Source organism: Dasypus novemcinctus, chromosome 2, assembly GCF_030445035.2.
Source record: "Dasypus novemcinctus isolate mDasNov1 chromosome 2, mDasNov1.1.hap2, whole genome shotgun sequence".
NCBI lineage: Eukaryota > Metazoa > Chordata > Mammalia > Cingulata > Dasypodidae > Dasypus > Dasypus novemcinctus.
The window spans coordinates 17,512,603-17,529,551 of NC_080674.1; the positions used below are offsets into that span (position 1 = coordinate 17,512,603).

At 39.0% G+C, this 16,949-nt stretch overlaps 1 protein-coding gene across 2 annotated transcripts in view; it reads right to left on the reverse strand.

Moving 5' to 3' along the window:
- Positions 1-619: 619 nt before the first annotated feature.
- Positions 620-16,949, reverse strand: part of RETREG1 (reticulophagy regulator 1) — a 195,101-nt gene continuing 178,771 nt past the window's right edge. The window contains exons 4-10 of one of the 2 annotated variants that reach the window (XR_009187999.2): positions 11,289-11,409; positions 8,719-8,803; positions 6,721-6,858; positions 6,121-6,185; positions 5,734-5,860; positions 2,862-3,682; positions 620-1,961 (exon numbers count right to left, since the gene is read on the reverse strand). Coding sequence is in view for 1 of the 2 variants with exons in the window: in XM_012523458.4 (XP_012378912.3) it covers positions 3,186-3,682; positions 5,734-5,860; positions 6,121-6,185; positions 6,721-6,858; positions 8,719-8,803; positions 11,289-11,409 (1,033 nt within the window). In the remaining variant the exon portion in view is untranslated. Of the gene's footprint in view, positions 3,683-5,733; positions 5,861-6,120; positions 6,186-6,720; positions 6,859-8,718; positions 8,804-11,288; positions 11,410-16,949 lie in introns of both variants that reach the window. The other variant, XM_012523458.4, reaches the window with a different exon arrangement.

Sequence of the window (16,949 nt, forward strand, 5' to 3'; positions counted from 1 at the left end):
TGTTTGGGAAAACTGAGGGCTATGGCTTGGGGATGTCATGAGACTTTGACATTGTGTTCCATGGCCATAATATTAATGTCGAAACCAGAACCCATGTTTCCAACTTTTCTTAACATAAATGCTATGGTGGAAATGAAGAAAGAATACACAAAATATGGCCCTGAGACTTTCTAAATTCATCATATGTTAGCTGCAGTTCATTTAGGGTTTTTGGAGTAATTTTCTATCTTCTAACAAAGCTGGAGTAGTGTAAAGAAATTACCAATCTCAACTACAAATAGAAAAGTAAAAAAGTTTAATATCACCTTTTTTTTCTTAAATGTGATTTTGTTTCTTGCCTAAAACCAATAGCATCCTGACATTTGCCACTTTTTTAAAAGGAAGAAAATTTGCACTTAATTCAAATACAAAAGGGAAATGCCTTAACTATGTTAAGGATATTTGCCAATTGCAAAACCTAATCATAGTAAATGCTTTTCTTTTCCTAATATTCTACTAAACTGGGGAGGGGGCAGTTTTTCAAAACTCCAGAAGATTTTTGTTTAAGAAAAAAGAAAGGCTTTTCAGAGTAAGAATATAAGCACTGCATCAAGTCTGGATTGATCTTCCAAAGCAAGCGTCACCTTCTTAAGCCCTGTTTTATTTCAGATCAAGACACATGACCAAAGGTATGCTATTCCTGAAGCATGGGTTTGCTCAGCATTTTCCACAGAAAACAAGCCAAACGTTTTTTACAGTTCTTTTATAATTTTTTTAAAAATCCACATTTTAATGACTACATTCCACATTGATCTTATAAGCCATTCTTCAACAGTTTGTTCAGTTATTGTGGAAATATTGCTATTGATAGTAAAGTCTCATGATAAAGGATATGTAATCCCCTACTGTACTGGATCACAGGGTAGAGTTGCTATTATATCTTAAAACCAGAAACAGGATTATATGCAACACCCCTTGACCCCACAACACACACACAACAAAAAACCCTCAACATTCATTTGTTTGAATTGAAAGTAATGAGAAGAGTACCACTATTGCATTGTGTAAATTTGTATTCACATATATTCTTGACCAAGGAATATTAAAGTGCATATATGGATAAAATGTTATCTATAGAGAGCTGATATGTTTCCTCCACAGTGCTGGGAACACAGCACTATATATTTTCTATATTACCAACTATATTACCAACTATATTACCAACCTCCCCTTTCCCTTTTTTCCCTTTTAATTTATAGTTTATAACATTTTCTTCTAGCTTTACTGTTCGTACCATCACATGTTATCAGCCCTTGAGTTGATCTTCTTGTAAGCTTGTCCAGGGACTTGTAACATGGTCTTTAATTATCAGGATTATTTAGCATCTTTTCTCCTCAGTGAAGAAATTGAAATGACCTTTAACCTTTTGCAACTTCATGGCCAAGAAGAGTTTTTAAAGGAAGAATCACACACATAGAAAAAAGAAACCTGATAGTGGTTATTTATAAATATGTGACTGTATTTTTCTTCACGTCCAGACACTCTGATTGAATGGAATTTACGTATATTCCTCCCCAAACCACATAGTTATAGATCTAACACCAAGTTTTCATTTGTACCAAATTAGGCAAGATAATGAAGGCACAGGCTCACTTAGTATCAATAGGACATCAAACACAGTCATGAGGCACTAATGACACATAAGCGTAGGCAATCACAAAAAGCAAGTGTCCCAAGTCTTCAGTAACTTTTCTCCCTTTAACATTTGGCAAAATTCAGTCTAGATACTTTAATACCTCAGAAAGAAAAAATAAATAAGAGGTGCTACACTAAAACATCACATTACCTATATTAGTCTTTGGAAATATAAAGAGAAGGGATAAAAAGAAAGGAGGGGAGAACCGATTTCCTATATCCTTGGATTATCCTTCCTTTCTGAGGGTCTCAGATGTCTGGTGCATCTGCAGCAATGCCAGCTGTACCTGAAAATTGAAGAGATTGTGGGTGGTTGCTGACATGGTCCCCCAACACTACTAAAAGTTTATATCACAATAACAAAACCAGCTTGATTTCTCTTTTTAGTCCTTTGTTAAAAACTGTAAGCCAAATCTGGTTATTAAACTTAAAAAAAAAAAAAAAAGTATTCTAGCTTCCCAATAAGAAACAAATTACGTATTTAGACTTAAATGGCAAATGCACTTAAGAAGCCAAGCAAGTCCTCACCTTTATCTATACAGACCAGGAAAACAGAATTATTAACTATTTCTCTACTGCTGATGCCCACATCACTCATAAAACCTATCAGGAACTAGCTTTACAAGTTTAGGAAACTGTCCATGACATAATATAAAAATGAGGGTTTAACCTAGGTCTGAGCAGGCAGGATATAACTGCACTCCCAACATCCTTATTACAACATTTAACAAATGAACAAAACCAGCAGAACCTCTGTGTTTATCATAACCAGTATTATGTGATTATACAACTACCTGCTTTCTATGGGTTAATGCCACCCATTGCAAGCTAGAGACGGCAGTCAATGGGGCATGCCACTTTACAGAAGTCTAAGTCTACAACTGCAGAAATAACATGAAAATGTAGCAGCCTATCCAGAGTAGTTAAATATATTTTTAAAAATTCTCCTAGGAAATTAATTTTGATAGTATTTCCCAAGTCCTTCAACTAAAGATACTTATTGATAAATTTTTGCCTTTCAACATCAAAATTGACCAAATGTTTTGCTTAACTGTTTCCAAGTATTAGGAGCCGGGGAGCTGATAGAGCATGTATTCACAATTAATTGTTATTATTCATCGGTGAGTTCCAGTGAATTGTTTTGCATGCTTGAGAAATTCATTATAAAGAAAAAAATGAATACTTACAGAAGAACTGCAACAATTTGGTGTTTTTTTCTCTTTTTTCTTTTTGTTTTAAAAACTTCTAATATTTATCTCTGACACCACAGTGTGGGTGTGTGTATTTCATTTCCATGCTTATCACAGAGAAATAACTATCAGAAATATCAATCTAGCAGTGTCAGTTGATATATAGCCAATTATCCAATTAATTTACTACAGAAGGGGAAATAAGACAAAACAACCTAAAGTAATCATTAAAGCTCACAGTTCAAATTTTTTCCTTTTTTTTTTTTGCTTGTTTGACATTTTTTGGTGGTTTATCTGTGTTCTGGAGGGCTGACTCCCAGATTAATGGCCTCCCAGGAGATTTGAAAGGAAGCCTGAAGACCTCTTATTTTGCTGGGCTTCTGCTTCCTGGTCTTGTGTAAGTCCCAATTCACTCTCAATTTGATCGAGCTCTGACTGGTCAAGGAGTTCAAAGTCATCACCTTCTTCTGTGTCTGTGTCCTCTCCCAGGCTGGGCGCTGCCTGAGAAAGTGCCTGCTGCACACCCTCTAACTGATCTTTGATCGTAGCAGTCACCGCAGCTGTGATGACGTCCCCAGCCAGGTTGCTCAGCAAGTGAAGGGTTTGCTCACTGCCCAGAGGAAGGGTGAGCCCCGCTGCTGACTGCTTCTCTGCGCTTGGTCTGGGACCACTGTCCAACTGTTCCTTTTTCCTCTTGAGCTCAACCGGCAAGCCAAGGCTTACTTCGTCCTCATCGTTTGTTCCCATACCATTTTCTACAGATGGAAAATCTGAAAGGTCTCGAGAGAAAACTTCTTGTTCACTAGGTCGCTCAAGATCTGTGAAATGTATAACAGAAATTCACGCTGAAGCACCAGAACACATTTGAAATTAAAGAACTGTGTCAAAAAGATCTCCAATTATGATCGGAACCTCTTGGCCACTCTTGGCTTCCTCTGTCAATTTGAATCACTTTAACCAAAAGTACCAAAATACTACACGCCAGCCGCCCTATAGCTTTCACTTTTCTACTAAGCACAAAACAGTATATGTTATGACTTAATAATCAACCTTGTCTAACATTAAGTTGGGGCTTTGACTAAAGCTTAAATGTTCACCATAAATAAAAATTCCATCCTCTCCTTAGTATGGAAATCGTTTAGCTTAGTCAATGTGAAAATGTATGATCATGAAATAATACTTTGACTGGAAATTTTTGTGGATTCTAGGACAGCAAATGGTGACTATTATCCAACCTCAGCATTTTTACATCTGGAGATCAATTTGAGTGTCACTTCCTTGTGTTTGTTTAAAATACTGGAATAAAGGAAGCTATTGGGCCTTCTATTCCATATTTAACCCAGAAGCTTATCTGGAATTTGACTATACCATTTAACCAAACTCTGATCTTGCATATATATAGGAACACTTTAAGATTCAGTAACAAAAAAAAGATTCAGTACCTTTGAAAGCAATGCCAGGTTAGGCAGTGATTTTATTGTTTACATTTTCCACATAAACAGGTGACAATCTTTTGGTATAATAGTTAACTCCTTACAACAGTGAGCTGAAAATCCTCAGTTTAATGAGAAGCCATACATGTAGCTGGGATGAAGTCTGAGATGGGATGCTTAAGCACCAAGTACAGTCTTATCCTGGTCTTTAAAACATGACCTCCCTTATAGATATTGAGAGCTGCACAGCTTGACTGGACTTCAGTGATGCTACTGTCCTAACGTACTCTACAGGAAACTGAGGTCCACATAAATTATGTCACCTGCTCAAGGTCACACCGTTAGCTGGTAACAAAGGCAAAACTACACTTGAGTCTTCCAATCTCCATACCAGTCTTCTGTCACATCACTGCACTGCACAGCCACCCTCCCTCCTTCATATAGAAGAAGAGTGTGTTCTTACTTGTGTAAAATAAATATAAAGCAGTTTCTTTTTGACCCTCGTTTAGGGTCTGTTCATGCTTTCAGTATAGGGCTCAGGTGACTTGAAAAAAATTCAGCGAGAATAGGAAAATCTAAAGTTATTGCACAAGAGTTGTCTTCCAATTTAGGTTATTGATGTGGTCTGTAATTCAGTTTGCATCAGTAAAGAATACTGTGCTGTCCTATTTTAAATTGGATTTAACCAAATTTAAAAGAAAAAAAAGAAGAAAAATATGAGCCAGTTTGGAGCCAGCTTTGGACAGGAGAACTGCCCTCCATGGCGTAGTCCCATTGAATAACTAGACCCGAATATATGGGATTAGCTTCTCTCACTGCTGTAAACAATGCCACCAAACATTTCAGAAGTTACTTTTTCATTGTCAAAGCTATTTCGTTTTCAAAATAAAGGCAGATCTAGATGTTGAGGTTTTTTTTCATACTTTAAAAATTAAAGGCTTTATTGAGATAGAATTCATGAACCATAAAATTCTCAATTCAGTAGTTTTCAGTATGCTCACAAGGTTGTGCAACCATCACTACTATTTAATCCTAGAACATTTTTATCACTTCGAAAACAAACCCCGGACTCATTAGCAGTCATGTCCCATTGCCCCCTCTCCTCAGTCCCCAGGGAACCACTAATCTATTTTTCTGTCTCTATGGATTTGCCTATAGTGTGGACATTTCATATAAATGGAATCTTATAATATGTGGTCTTTGGTGTTGTGGCTTCTTTCATTTAGCATGTTTTCAAAGTTTATCCATGTTGTAGCAGGTATGGGTGTGTCATTTCTTTCCATAGTAAAAGATTCCACAAAATGAACATGCCACTTAAAATCCATGCAACTGTGAGCTGACAGAAATTAAAGGTATTTGCAGGTACTCATAATAATGATAAAATAAGAGTATCTGGAAAAATGATAAAATAAGAGTATCTGGAAATCTTCACCTACCATCAGAAGTGTCTGTCTGTGGTGTGTAGCCTTCTGAAAGGTTGAAGGTCCCATTATCGGTCCAGGAGACCTCTGATACGTCCGTGTCAGACACAGAGAGCTCTTTGGCAGCAACTGTGAGGCTAATCTGCATTAACATAAATGAGATACCAATGGCAGCTTTTAAACATCTGAGGGAAATATTTTGAAACATCCATCTCAGGACCCAAAATGCCAGAATGATTAAAAAAAAAAAAACCCAGATAATATTTTCCTTTTGAAATTGTTCAATCACCTTATAGATATAAGAGGAGTCTCTTAGGAAAATCATTCAGCTTTGGTGCATGTAAATACATTTACAGACAAACCACACAGGGGAAAAAAAGTTGAAAACCAAATAAAAAATACCTTAGGACAAAGAGCTGAAAAGTCTAATTCACTGTCATCTTTGTGACTTTTTTCTTTATCTGCTTCTGTTGAGAAAAAATTTGGAAGCTCTCAGTCTCTCGGCCACTTTAGATATACTGTATTTAATCCATTATATATTTTTTACCCCATGTTCCTCATATTCTCCTGTGCCTCCATTTAATCAAAGGTTTTCATAGAAAAAACTTAACAGGTTTGTAAAATGCTTGGTTTCAAAGGAAATGGTCTTTTCGGTGGTTCTGAAACGGGTGTCCGTGGATCAGTGACATCAGCATCCCTCTTCAGAAATACGAATTCTCAGGCTTTACCTGAGACCTATTGAATTAGAAACTCTGGGGTAGGGTTCAGGCATCTTTAATAAGCCCTCCAGGTGATTCTGATGCACATGATAGTTAGAGAAGCACCGATGCACATGGTTACAGGCCAAATAGGAAGAGGCTATATAATTTTGGGGGACTAGCTTCTGTAATAATCTTTAGTACTAGTCTAAAAGCACCTTCAAAAGTATTCGAGGTGATCTCATAATCAATAGCCCACGTTGCCTCATTTCAAGCTGGAATCTAAAGTTCATTCTTTACCCACCAGATCTCGCACGCCTCTTCTGGTTAATATATTCTCCGATTCCAAAATCTAGTTTCAGCAGTACTGACTTGATTTTGCTGTATATTTTTTGTCCAATATCATTACACGTAAACAGTGGACACAAAAATGCACACAGCACTGAAATATAAAGAAGAGAATATAGGTAAGATGCCCTTTTTTTTCAAGAGGTTACCTCTTAGAATTCCATAAAAAACAGTTCAGTTCCCTTATTGACAAAAGAAGTTTCTATTTTAGGAAAATGCCTGTGTGAAATAATCTCATAACTTTTATTCCGCCCCCTGCAACCAAAACATTCTACTCTGCTACATACTTATGCACACACATACACACACCTTATGCTTATAGCCACTCCCTCCCCTCAATCCTTTTACCCTCAAAACTTAAAGAAAAATTCAATGTTTTCAAGACAACAGTCTTGTATTAAAAATCTCAACTCTACTTATTAAATACCATTTTACTATAGGAAAGTTATTATCTATTAATATTTGCTTTTCATTGGAAAACTGGGATACTAACATTATTGCTTAGAGTGGTTGTGAAGGATAAACAGATGAATGTAAACCATCTGAATAAAGCCTGGCACATATTAGACTCTAGCCCTCTTTCCCTTACTTCCTAAACAATGTAGATTAAGAGGCTGATATTTTATATCGGTTCCTTTTGGGATAATGGTCTTGAGCGCAGACCATTTGCTAAGCATTATGTTGTGCATTAGGGATACAAAAAGAAATGAAGATTGCCATACTACGTGTAATGTGTCTTTCTTTGTTATAACTTATTACCTTTTAAAACAAGAGTGACAAATATATCTAGACATATGGTAAATTAGTAAAGCAAGTTAGTGTAAGAGAAATAGGGAAATGTGAGGGGTAGTTAAATGGAGAGGGTGTCAACATCTAAAGGTAGTTCAGTTCTTTTTTTTGGGAAAAGCAGAATTACAGTTTTTTTGAGGTATAAGTGACCTACAGTCAAGCATGCATATTTAAAGTGTACAATTTCATAAGTTTTGACCTATGCATGCAACCAAGAAACCATGACCATAATCAAGATAGTGAATATATCTTTAGAATTCCCCAAAGTTGCCTCATGTTTATTTTAATCCTTCCCTTCTGTCCCCTCCCCAACTTTATCCCCAGGCAACTGGTGATTTGCTTTGTCACTGAAGATTAGTTTGAATGTTCCAGACTTATCTATACATGGAACCATATGGTATATACTCTATTTTAATCTTGCTTCTTCCACTCAGCCTAATTTTTGAGATTCATCCATCTTCTTTCATGTATCAACTGTTTACTTCTAAGTGGTAATCCACTGTATAGATACAAAAAATCCACAATTTGTTTATCCATTCATCTGTTGATGGACACATGGAATGTATTCAGTTTTTGGCTACTATAAATAAAGCTGGTATAAACATTAGGTATGAGACTTGGTGTGGACATCTGCTTTCACTTCTCTTGTATAAATACCCAGCTGTGGAATGCCAGGGTCATATGGTTGTTTGTAAGAAGCTGCTCAATTGTTATTCAAAGTGGTTGCACCATTCTCCCTACTGACAAATGGTGTGTGAGAAATCCAATTGCTCCATTTCCTTGCTAATATGGACAGCATTTTTAAATTTTAGCCATACTGGTAGGGGTATGATGCCATCTCACAAATAACAATCATTTGTTATTTTCTGAGCCCAGACTGTTTGTGGCAGGCGGTGAGCATAGTGCATTTATAGTTTAACTGACATAATTTAAAGGAAATTTATTGACTTATAACCTTTTTCAGCTCCCCTCCCAATTTTAAAACATAAACATGTCGCTAAGTAAAAGGAAAAACTTTGTATAGCAGGGGATTAAAGAATCATCTACTGGTTTTGTTCCTTAAGCACTCATCTCTCCTTTTCCAAACAATGGCAGGGCTTGCTGATAACAGTTAAGTGAGAACAAAGGCTTTGCCCAGGTGAGGGCAGGGTTTTACTATACTTACACAGTAGATAGCTGAGTATAACCCCAGGAATGTAACTTCCCAAGACCGTGAAAAATGTACACACACTGCAGACCAGGAGACAAAACTAGGAAGAACAGAAAAAACACATGGCAGTTATTTGCAATATCAGATACTTTAGAGTGCAGGGTACACCAAGTTTTTAGTTACCCATTAATACCTGTGAACTGTCAGGTCACAGCAAATGTTTTTCCATTTGCATTCTTTTGCACATCAGTCTGACTAATGGCCTCTACATTCAACCAGCCATGGTCCACTTTAATATTTAGTAAAAATCATTTTGAGAGTCCCTGGCACGGGGAACGGAAACTCCCATTAATCAGGTCTGTAGCTGTATTACTGCCAGGTGTAAAGGAACTAGAAACTTCTGAAAGTAATGCAGCTTGATAACTAAATCTACAGACTCAAAATACTCTAAGCCCATTGAAATTCACAAAGACAGCAAAACATGTCATAGAAATAAACGGCAGTTACACAAATCTAGTGGTAATGGGCACAGAAGGTAAGCTGCTGGGTAAATCTACTGGCCACCAGCATGCACCCTAAGGTCACTTAGAGCCCAACTACCAATTGAAATCAAATTCCTACAGTCAAATGTGAACATTATATTCCCCCCATCTGGCAGTTAAGACAAAAACCAAACCAAACCAAGCAAAAACTGGGTTATTTAAAGAAATTTAAGGGAAACGGACTTTGGCCCAGTGGTTAGGGCGTCCGTCTACCACATGGGAGGTCCGCGGTTCAAGCCCCGGGCCTCCTTGACCCGTGTGGAGCTGGCCATGCGCAGTGCTGATGCGCGCAAGGAGTGCTCTGCCACGCAGGGGTGTCCCCCGCGTAGGGGAGCCCCACGCGCAAGGAGTGCACCCATAAGGAGAGCCGCCCAGCACGAAGGAGGGAGCAGCCTGCCCAGGAATGGCGCCGCCCACACTTCCCCTGCCGCTGGCGACAACAGAAGCGGACAAAGAAACAAGACGCAGCAAAAAGACACAGAAAACAGACAACCGGGGGAGGGGAGGGGAATTAAATAAATAAAAATAAATCTTTAAAAAAATAAAAAATAAAGAAATTTAAAAGCAGTCTACAGAAAAAAATGCCCTTAATTCCCATTAGATACAAGACAAGCTTTTCACCATGAAAGTCTTTACTTGATTTTCACACTCCAGTCAAACTCTCTTGCTTTTTTTGCTTTTTTGTAAATGGTGGTATTAAATTAAACTAATAAGCAAGCAAAGAAGATTGATTAAGGGAATGTAAAAAAGACACGTGAGGAAGGAGTACACAACTCTGAGCAATAACTGATCAGGAGAAAGAAAAGGGGGGCTCTGAATTTCAGGTTAACTTTGGTTTTTCATTCTTTGACACAGATTTTATAAGGGAACTAGTCAAGAGGACAAAAAATGAAATTGCAGATCAAATTAAGAGCTGCTTCTGAAACAGTAGGGGTCCTTAAAAGAATCTGGAGTTCTAGAAATAAAATGGACAAGGAAAGTCCTTAAAAAATTGAAATAATATGTGAAAAGGCATTCCTATATCCAGAACTGTTTTGTAAAGAGATTTTGTATTATCCGCTAGATCTGCAACATAAACATGTAAAGGTATTTGCACATTAATGCAATAATCCAATGCAGTTTAAAATATAACTTGGGCCCATATGGATATCTATTCTAAAAATGATCTTCAGTGATCCAAAAAAATTGCAAGTAACAACAATGTTACTTTAATATGCTTAAAACGTCTTCATGTATAATTCTGTTACTTAATACTAGTGAAATTAAGAGATGCCTGCAGATGGCGCAATAAAGGGATTTTAAATGTTGACATTCCCAGGCTCTTCCTTCTCACTACAGGTGGAAGAAACTGGAATGCAACACTGGAAGAGAAAGGGTCCGTCAATGGCTCTTATCTCACCCATGCTATGAAGATTGTTCATCAGAGATGAAGGTGTCTCTACTCAGAAGAGTAAAGTGTGTGCACTTCTCCATGCAACCCTTTCAAACCACTGAAGACTCTTCCCCTAATGAAATTGCTTCTTAAATGGAAAAAAATATGCATTTTATTTATATAATTGCTATGACTGTTTTTGCCAAAGGTTTTCATTCTTAAATGAATCACACATGATTCTTCACCTTGAAGATTAGAAGTGAGACTCAATTATCTCCGGAAGCACCCTCAAAGGAATTTGTCTTGATTTCCTGTCCCTTTGGCTTCAGAAACAGGCTATTTTAAATTGAGTTTTTTAATGAGGCATTTATGTCCTCCTTGGTCTGGCTGATAAGACTAACCACCATTCATTTTTGTTAATGAGTTGGATAAATAGGTATAAAATATGAAAGCAGCCGAATTTCAAAATATGAGGTTGAGAATTTTATAGTGCTAACATACTAACATTTCTGAACCTTGCTAATATCAGTTTTTATGGCATGTGTTCCTGGGATATTATATTCAGAATTAGAGAACCTCTACAAGCTGACAAAACAGGTTAGTTCATTTGTTTCCAAATTTTCTGGACATTTTAACACACAGTAGTAATTCTCCTGTCCTGGAAAACTTGCCTTGCCAGGGTTCTGCTGCTTAAAAAGGGACATTTCTTGAAGAAATACACTGAAATTCACCCATGATTCTGCAATACAGTGGCTGAGTCGGGGTCTTTCATCTGGTTTGATAACTTCCCAGCTAAAGAGAGAGAAAAAAAAAAAAAACAAAGCGTTTAATTGAGCTTTGGACAATTCATTCAAAATTCAGTACTTCTGCAAATGCTTACTGAACACCCATCATTAGCCACACTCTGTAAAAGCCCTGTGGATTCAGAAGTGAGCAAGCTCACACACAACAGAAGAGATACAGGTTAAGCCACCAGCTACACAACCAATGATCCAGTTACAACCAGGGTTGAGCCACAAGGTGGTACAGAATAGAGCTTCAGGGCAGTTCCTTTGAAGAAGTCACTTTTAGGCTAAAATTTGGGTCAGGAGGAGTTTACCATAAGGGTTAGGAGAGTTCTAGAAAGAACAATGTACCACTTCTGCCAGGGCCCAAGTGGGAAGGAGCTGAAGGACCTGACCTATGAAGACCCAATGTGAGCTGGGGAGGCAAGTCTTTTAGGACTTGCTAGATTTTTTTTTTTTTTTAAACCATAGAAACAGGGAAACCACAGTACTTTTAAAAGAGAGAGCTTGGTGTTAAAAATATAATGATAACTTTTAAAAACCCACCAACCATGTATTTTCAATATATACCGTGGTCAGTCAATGCTAATTACCTAGAGCAAACTGCTAAACTCAACAGGATCTCGCAATACCCATGTTTTTCTGGGATATCTCTTCCTAATCATTACTTGATATAAATTCAGGTTAATATTTAAATTAGTTTTAATACTCCCAGTAAAAAAAAATTTAATCTAGTAGGGAAAAGAAAATCACATGAATTTCAAAAGCAATCTAATTCTTGGATTTCCTTGGTCATTGCTCTCAAAAGGATAAAGAAACCTCTCCTGATAAGTTACACTCATAAAAACAGTTCTTTCCCTCCAACAGTTAACTATTGTAGATTAACTATTCCAGATCTATCATGTGTCCCTTTCATATGGGTTGCCCTTTATTCATGCCCATTGAAGAGAACAGTGGCATAGATGACAGAAAAAAGACACACTCATTCCATTTATCCAACAACAATTCATTGAGTACAAGGTGCCAGGAACTGCTCTGGAATTAGGTTACAATGGGAACCAAAACAGCCCACCCCTCCATCCCTCCCACCCCCCATCCCCCCAAATCCCTGCCCTCTGGAGCTTACATTACAGTGAATAAAATTTTTCAGTAGGGTTGAAAGTAGAATTCTTGAAGTTTCTGCCACCTCAAAACCATAGTGGCCTGCTTATAGGAGAAATTGTCTACCCAAAGTTGCAGAAGGCAGAAGTGAAGAAGGGGGGAAAAGGAGAAACAGAGGGGTAGGTTTGTTCTTCAGTGAGATCAAGGGCAGGGGTGGCAAACTTTTCATGTGAAGTAAATAATTTGGGCTTACAGAGTCTGTGGCAACTACTTGATTCTGCCATTATAGCACAAAAGCAGCCATGGCTATAAATGAATGAGTGTGGCTGTATTCCAATAAAATTCTACATATAGACCCTGAAACAGGACATTCATGTAACATATAATGTTCACATCACAAAACATTATGTTGATTTTCTCAACCATTTAAAAATGTAAAAACCATTATGAGCTCCCTGACCGTACAAGAGGCAGAGGCCCACATTTGGCCCACAAACTGGAGTCTGCTGACCTTGACCTATTACTAGAACATTAGAAAGAGTAACGTGCAGCTTATACTCTAATGGGTGAAAATGTACAAAACACAATATAAAAAAATAGAGAAAAGGGGTGAAGACATACATAAAATTTAGGTTTATAATTCTTGCAAAGTAAAATTTATTCATTCTGTAAACATTAATTGAACACTTGCTACATACCAAGCTCTGTGCTAAGCAGTGGGAAAGGAAGACAGATGAGACTGTGCCTGGGCTCAGAAAATATAAGCAGATTATATAACAGAGTCTAAAAGGTGACAAGTCTTGAATGGCCAGAACTTGCACTTAAACAAAACATTCTAAACATCTCTTCCTAAATCTTGAGTCTTTCAAGGAGAATTGATACATTGCAAGTTGAGGATGTTTGCCCTCTGGCTTGCATGAATAGATGGCACATGGGAGAGTTTCTGTTTCCTTATGCCTATTAAAGCCTAAAGACCTTTTGATCCTGAAAGCTCTGGCCTACTCTGGATGGATTTGTGAAACGAGGGGGACTGGCTGATCTCTCAAGTCATGGCACACTGTACTATTCCATGTAGCAAGACGATACAATGGATTGCCTAAATCGTCTCGTCTCTGGACTTCAACTACCACCAACATGCTAATTTATATTTCCAGTCCCCTCCACAACGGCTTCTTCTATATATCTAGGAGTCAAACCAACATATCTGAAAGGAAATTTCAGATCTTTCTCTGGCAAACTCCTCCCACAGTCTCCCCCACCTTGGCAAATGTAACTGTCTTTCTGTTGTCAAGATCAAACATCTCAGTGTCATCCAGGAGTCTTCTTCCTCTTCTCACACCCCTCATCCAATCCATCAGCAAATCTTGCCAACTGTATCTTCAAAATACATCTAGCTTCAAACTACCTCTTATCTTCTCTACCATGGTCTAAATAAGTCAACATGGTCTCTCTCTCTCCTAGATTACTACAGTAGCATCCTCCCAATTAACCCCTCGACCGCCACCTCTGCCCCTCTATGGTCTGTTCTCAAATCATCAGCCTTAATAATCCTTTTTAAACATTAAGTTATATGATGCCACTTCTCTGCTCAACACTCTCGAATGGTCTCCCATCCCATCTGGTGTAAAAGTCCTTGTGCTAACATTGATCTACGACTACAGTATCTGGCTCCGTACTTGATATTATTACTCTCTGCCTTGTCTCTGTTCCAGCCACATTGACCCCCTCGCTGTCCCTGAGTCAAGCATGCCCCAGCTTAGGGCATCTGCATTTCTGTGCAGAATGCTCTTTCCCCAGGTGTCCATGTGACTAGCTCAAAAGTTGGCCTTTTGGTGATGTCCTCTCTGACCGCCTACTTAAAATTTCAATCCTTAATAGTGTTTTCTGTAGTCTATGTCATTACTTTACATATGTATTTGTTTATTGTCTCTTTCCACCAACAAGAATGTAAGCTTTTGATCTCCATTATCTATTTCCATTGAGTGACCAATAGCAATGTGGCATCATTTAGGACCAGCCCTTTCCAGGAAAAAGGAGCACTTCAAGGGCAGAATTCAAATACTCAGCAGAAACTAAGCTCCATTCTTGGTGGATGGTTGATGTTTAATACAGGTGACATCTGCACACACACGCAGAGCTGCTCTGTAATAAACACTAGGTTTTCCTAGACAGCCTCGTCTGGAAAACACATAAGCAGAGAAAGGATCTTGTGTGGGTACTGGGTGATGCATAGGAAACATCTTTTATGTGGCATGAAGCTACCTTCCCACCATCCTAGGCTCTGACCAATGTACAATGCAAGGCCCAACTCACATAAAAGAAGGTGAAATATATGGAAGGCTTAAAAACACTGAACCTTTATTGAGTTCTTTGTCTAAAATTGCATGTCTTCTATGACTAATGCTTATCCAAGAAAGAAAAATTAATCATCCTTAGTTTCAGAGAGAACATTCATTTTCCAGGTTCAAAGAGAGGAAGTAAGGTCCTTTGGTTCTTCTATCTTCCTTCCTGCTTTCCCTCCACCCTCCGTCCCTCCCAATTTTCTCCCACACTGTTGTCATTACTGAGGAGTAGACCTGCTGCCATTTGCAGCCCGTCCTCTAACTTCCATACGTGTGGTCAGTTCAAGAGGCCCAAAGGAAAAGCTGCTCAAACTCACAGCCTCCCCATGACCAAGCCCTCTTTAAAATGGGCTTTACCTGAGGAGCTAGAGCCTTGCACTGCTTCCCAGAAAAGGCGCCCAAGCGGAGGTCCCAGCAGGTCCCATTTAGTTAAGTTTTCCTTCCTAAGAAAAACCAAAGTTGGTGTTCTGACAAAGGCCATTGTGCCAGGGCTAAGTGCTTCTTCAGCAGCTGAAGAATTTATGGTTTTAAAAGTCTAAGGGAATGACAATTAGAAAGGCAGTGCCTAAGACAGGCAGCCTCGCTTCATCCACAGAAGAGGAGCTCAGGCTTCCTTAGAACTTGGAGGCAGCGCCCTCCTGCCCTACTCCCGGCCCCTCTCAGGGCAGAGTTCTTTACATCCACTTGGTGTGGGGCCAAGCGAAACCCTTCATGCAGTTCCGAAGGTTGAGTGGCGCCGTGCAAACAGCAGCTGTCCCGTCTGCCTCACTCAGGGGCCTGACTGAACAGGGATGAGGCGCAGAAATCTGCATTTTTAACCAGTGTCCCAGGTGATTCCGATGCTGGTGCTTCTCACCGTAAGAGTCACTGTGAGAAATACCTGGTGAGAAAGTCACCTAGACTTCCTGTCCACCCCACTCCTCCTCAAAAAAAAAAAAAAAAAAAATACAACAGGGAACTTCTGCTTCTGGGCTAGATGATGTAACAAGGACTCAGTTTACCCTCCCATCTAAAATAACTGAAAAAAGGGAAATCCAGACGAAACAGGTGAAGTGATTCTCAAGACCCTGGCATTTGGCAACGAAGGACATGATCCCCGAGGGATGGAAAGACCGTGAGCCTTGTGGCTGGCTGCCGGTGCCCTGCCCTGAGAGAGCCGCCAGGCCCCACAGTAGGAGCACTGGCCCAGCTGGAGCCCAGGGGACCTCAGGCAGACGAGACCCAGCTGAGGATGCCACGGGGACCCAAGAGGCTTAGTTCACAGGGCCGAGCCCTGCGAGGGAGGGCGCTGCACAGAGAGAGGGGGCTGACGAAGTGCTGGGGGACCCCTCGTGTCCTCGTGTGTGAGATCTGAGGCTGGGAACAACCCTTCTCAGAGGACGCAGTTTCCTTGGGGGATAAGGTCGTTCCCACCCACCAGCCAGGAAACTTGAAAAACCACAGGCACGGGGTAGAATCCTTGGAAGGATCTTGCCTCGGTAGCAGGGAATAATTTGCCCTAAATGCTCCGGTCTTGCCCCACAAATCCTAAAAGCAGGTCCCCAAAAGGATCACCTGTAATTTAAATTGCATTATTTTTAGGAATGCAGAATGATGAGTTTTGATTTTTATAAACCAAATAGCTCAAACTGTCAAGCTCGGTTCAGAATTATTTTTTTCTTTCAAATGAATCTTCTAAATGATTGTGTACCTTTTTTCTTTAAAAAAAAATATATCTAGCAAAAACAATTTTCAATTAAAAGACAAATAACTTGTCTTTGTGTGGTTTGATGGCCACAGTACAAAATTGAACTGTGCTTTGTATTTTCAGGGTGCAGCACACAGTATTCTCCATTAGGGGGTTCTATAAGACTAAGAAATATGCCACTCTTGTCCGCTTTAAAAATAGATTGTAATTCTGTAAGCTGGAATGCGTGTTACAGTCCTTTCATCTCTTTCGCCGGAAGCGTTTTTGAGCACTAGAAAAAATAATGCTGAAGAAATAAATGAATCTTGGCACAAAGCAAATAACATCTTTTGGTATCATTGCACTTCCATTCATTTGAATAAATGTACACTGAGTGCGTTTTAACTGTCGGTCGGCATTCTTGGTTCCAGGAATTAG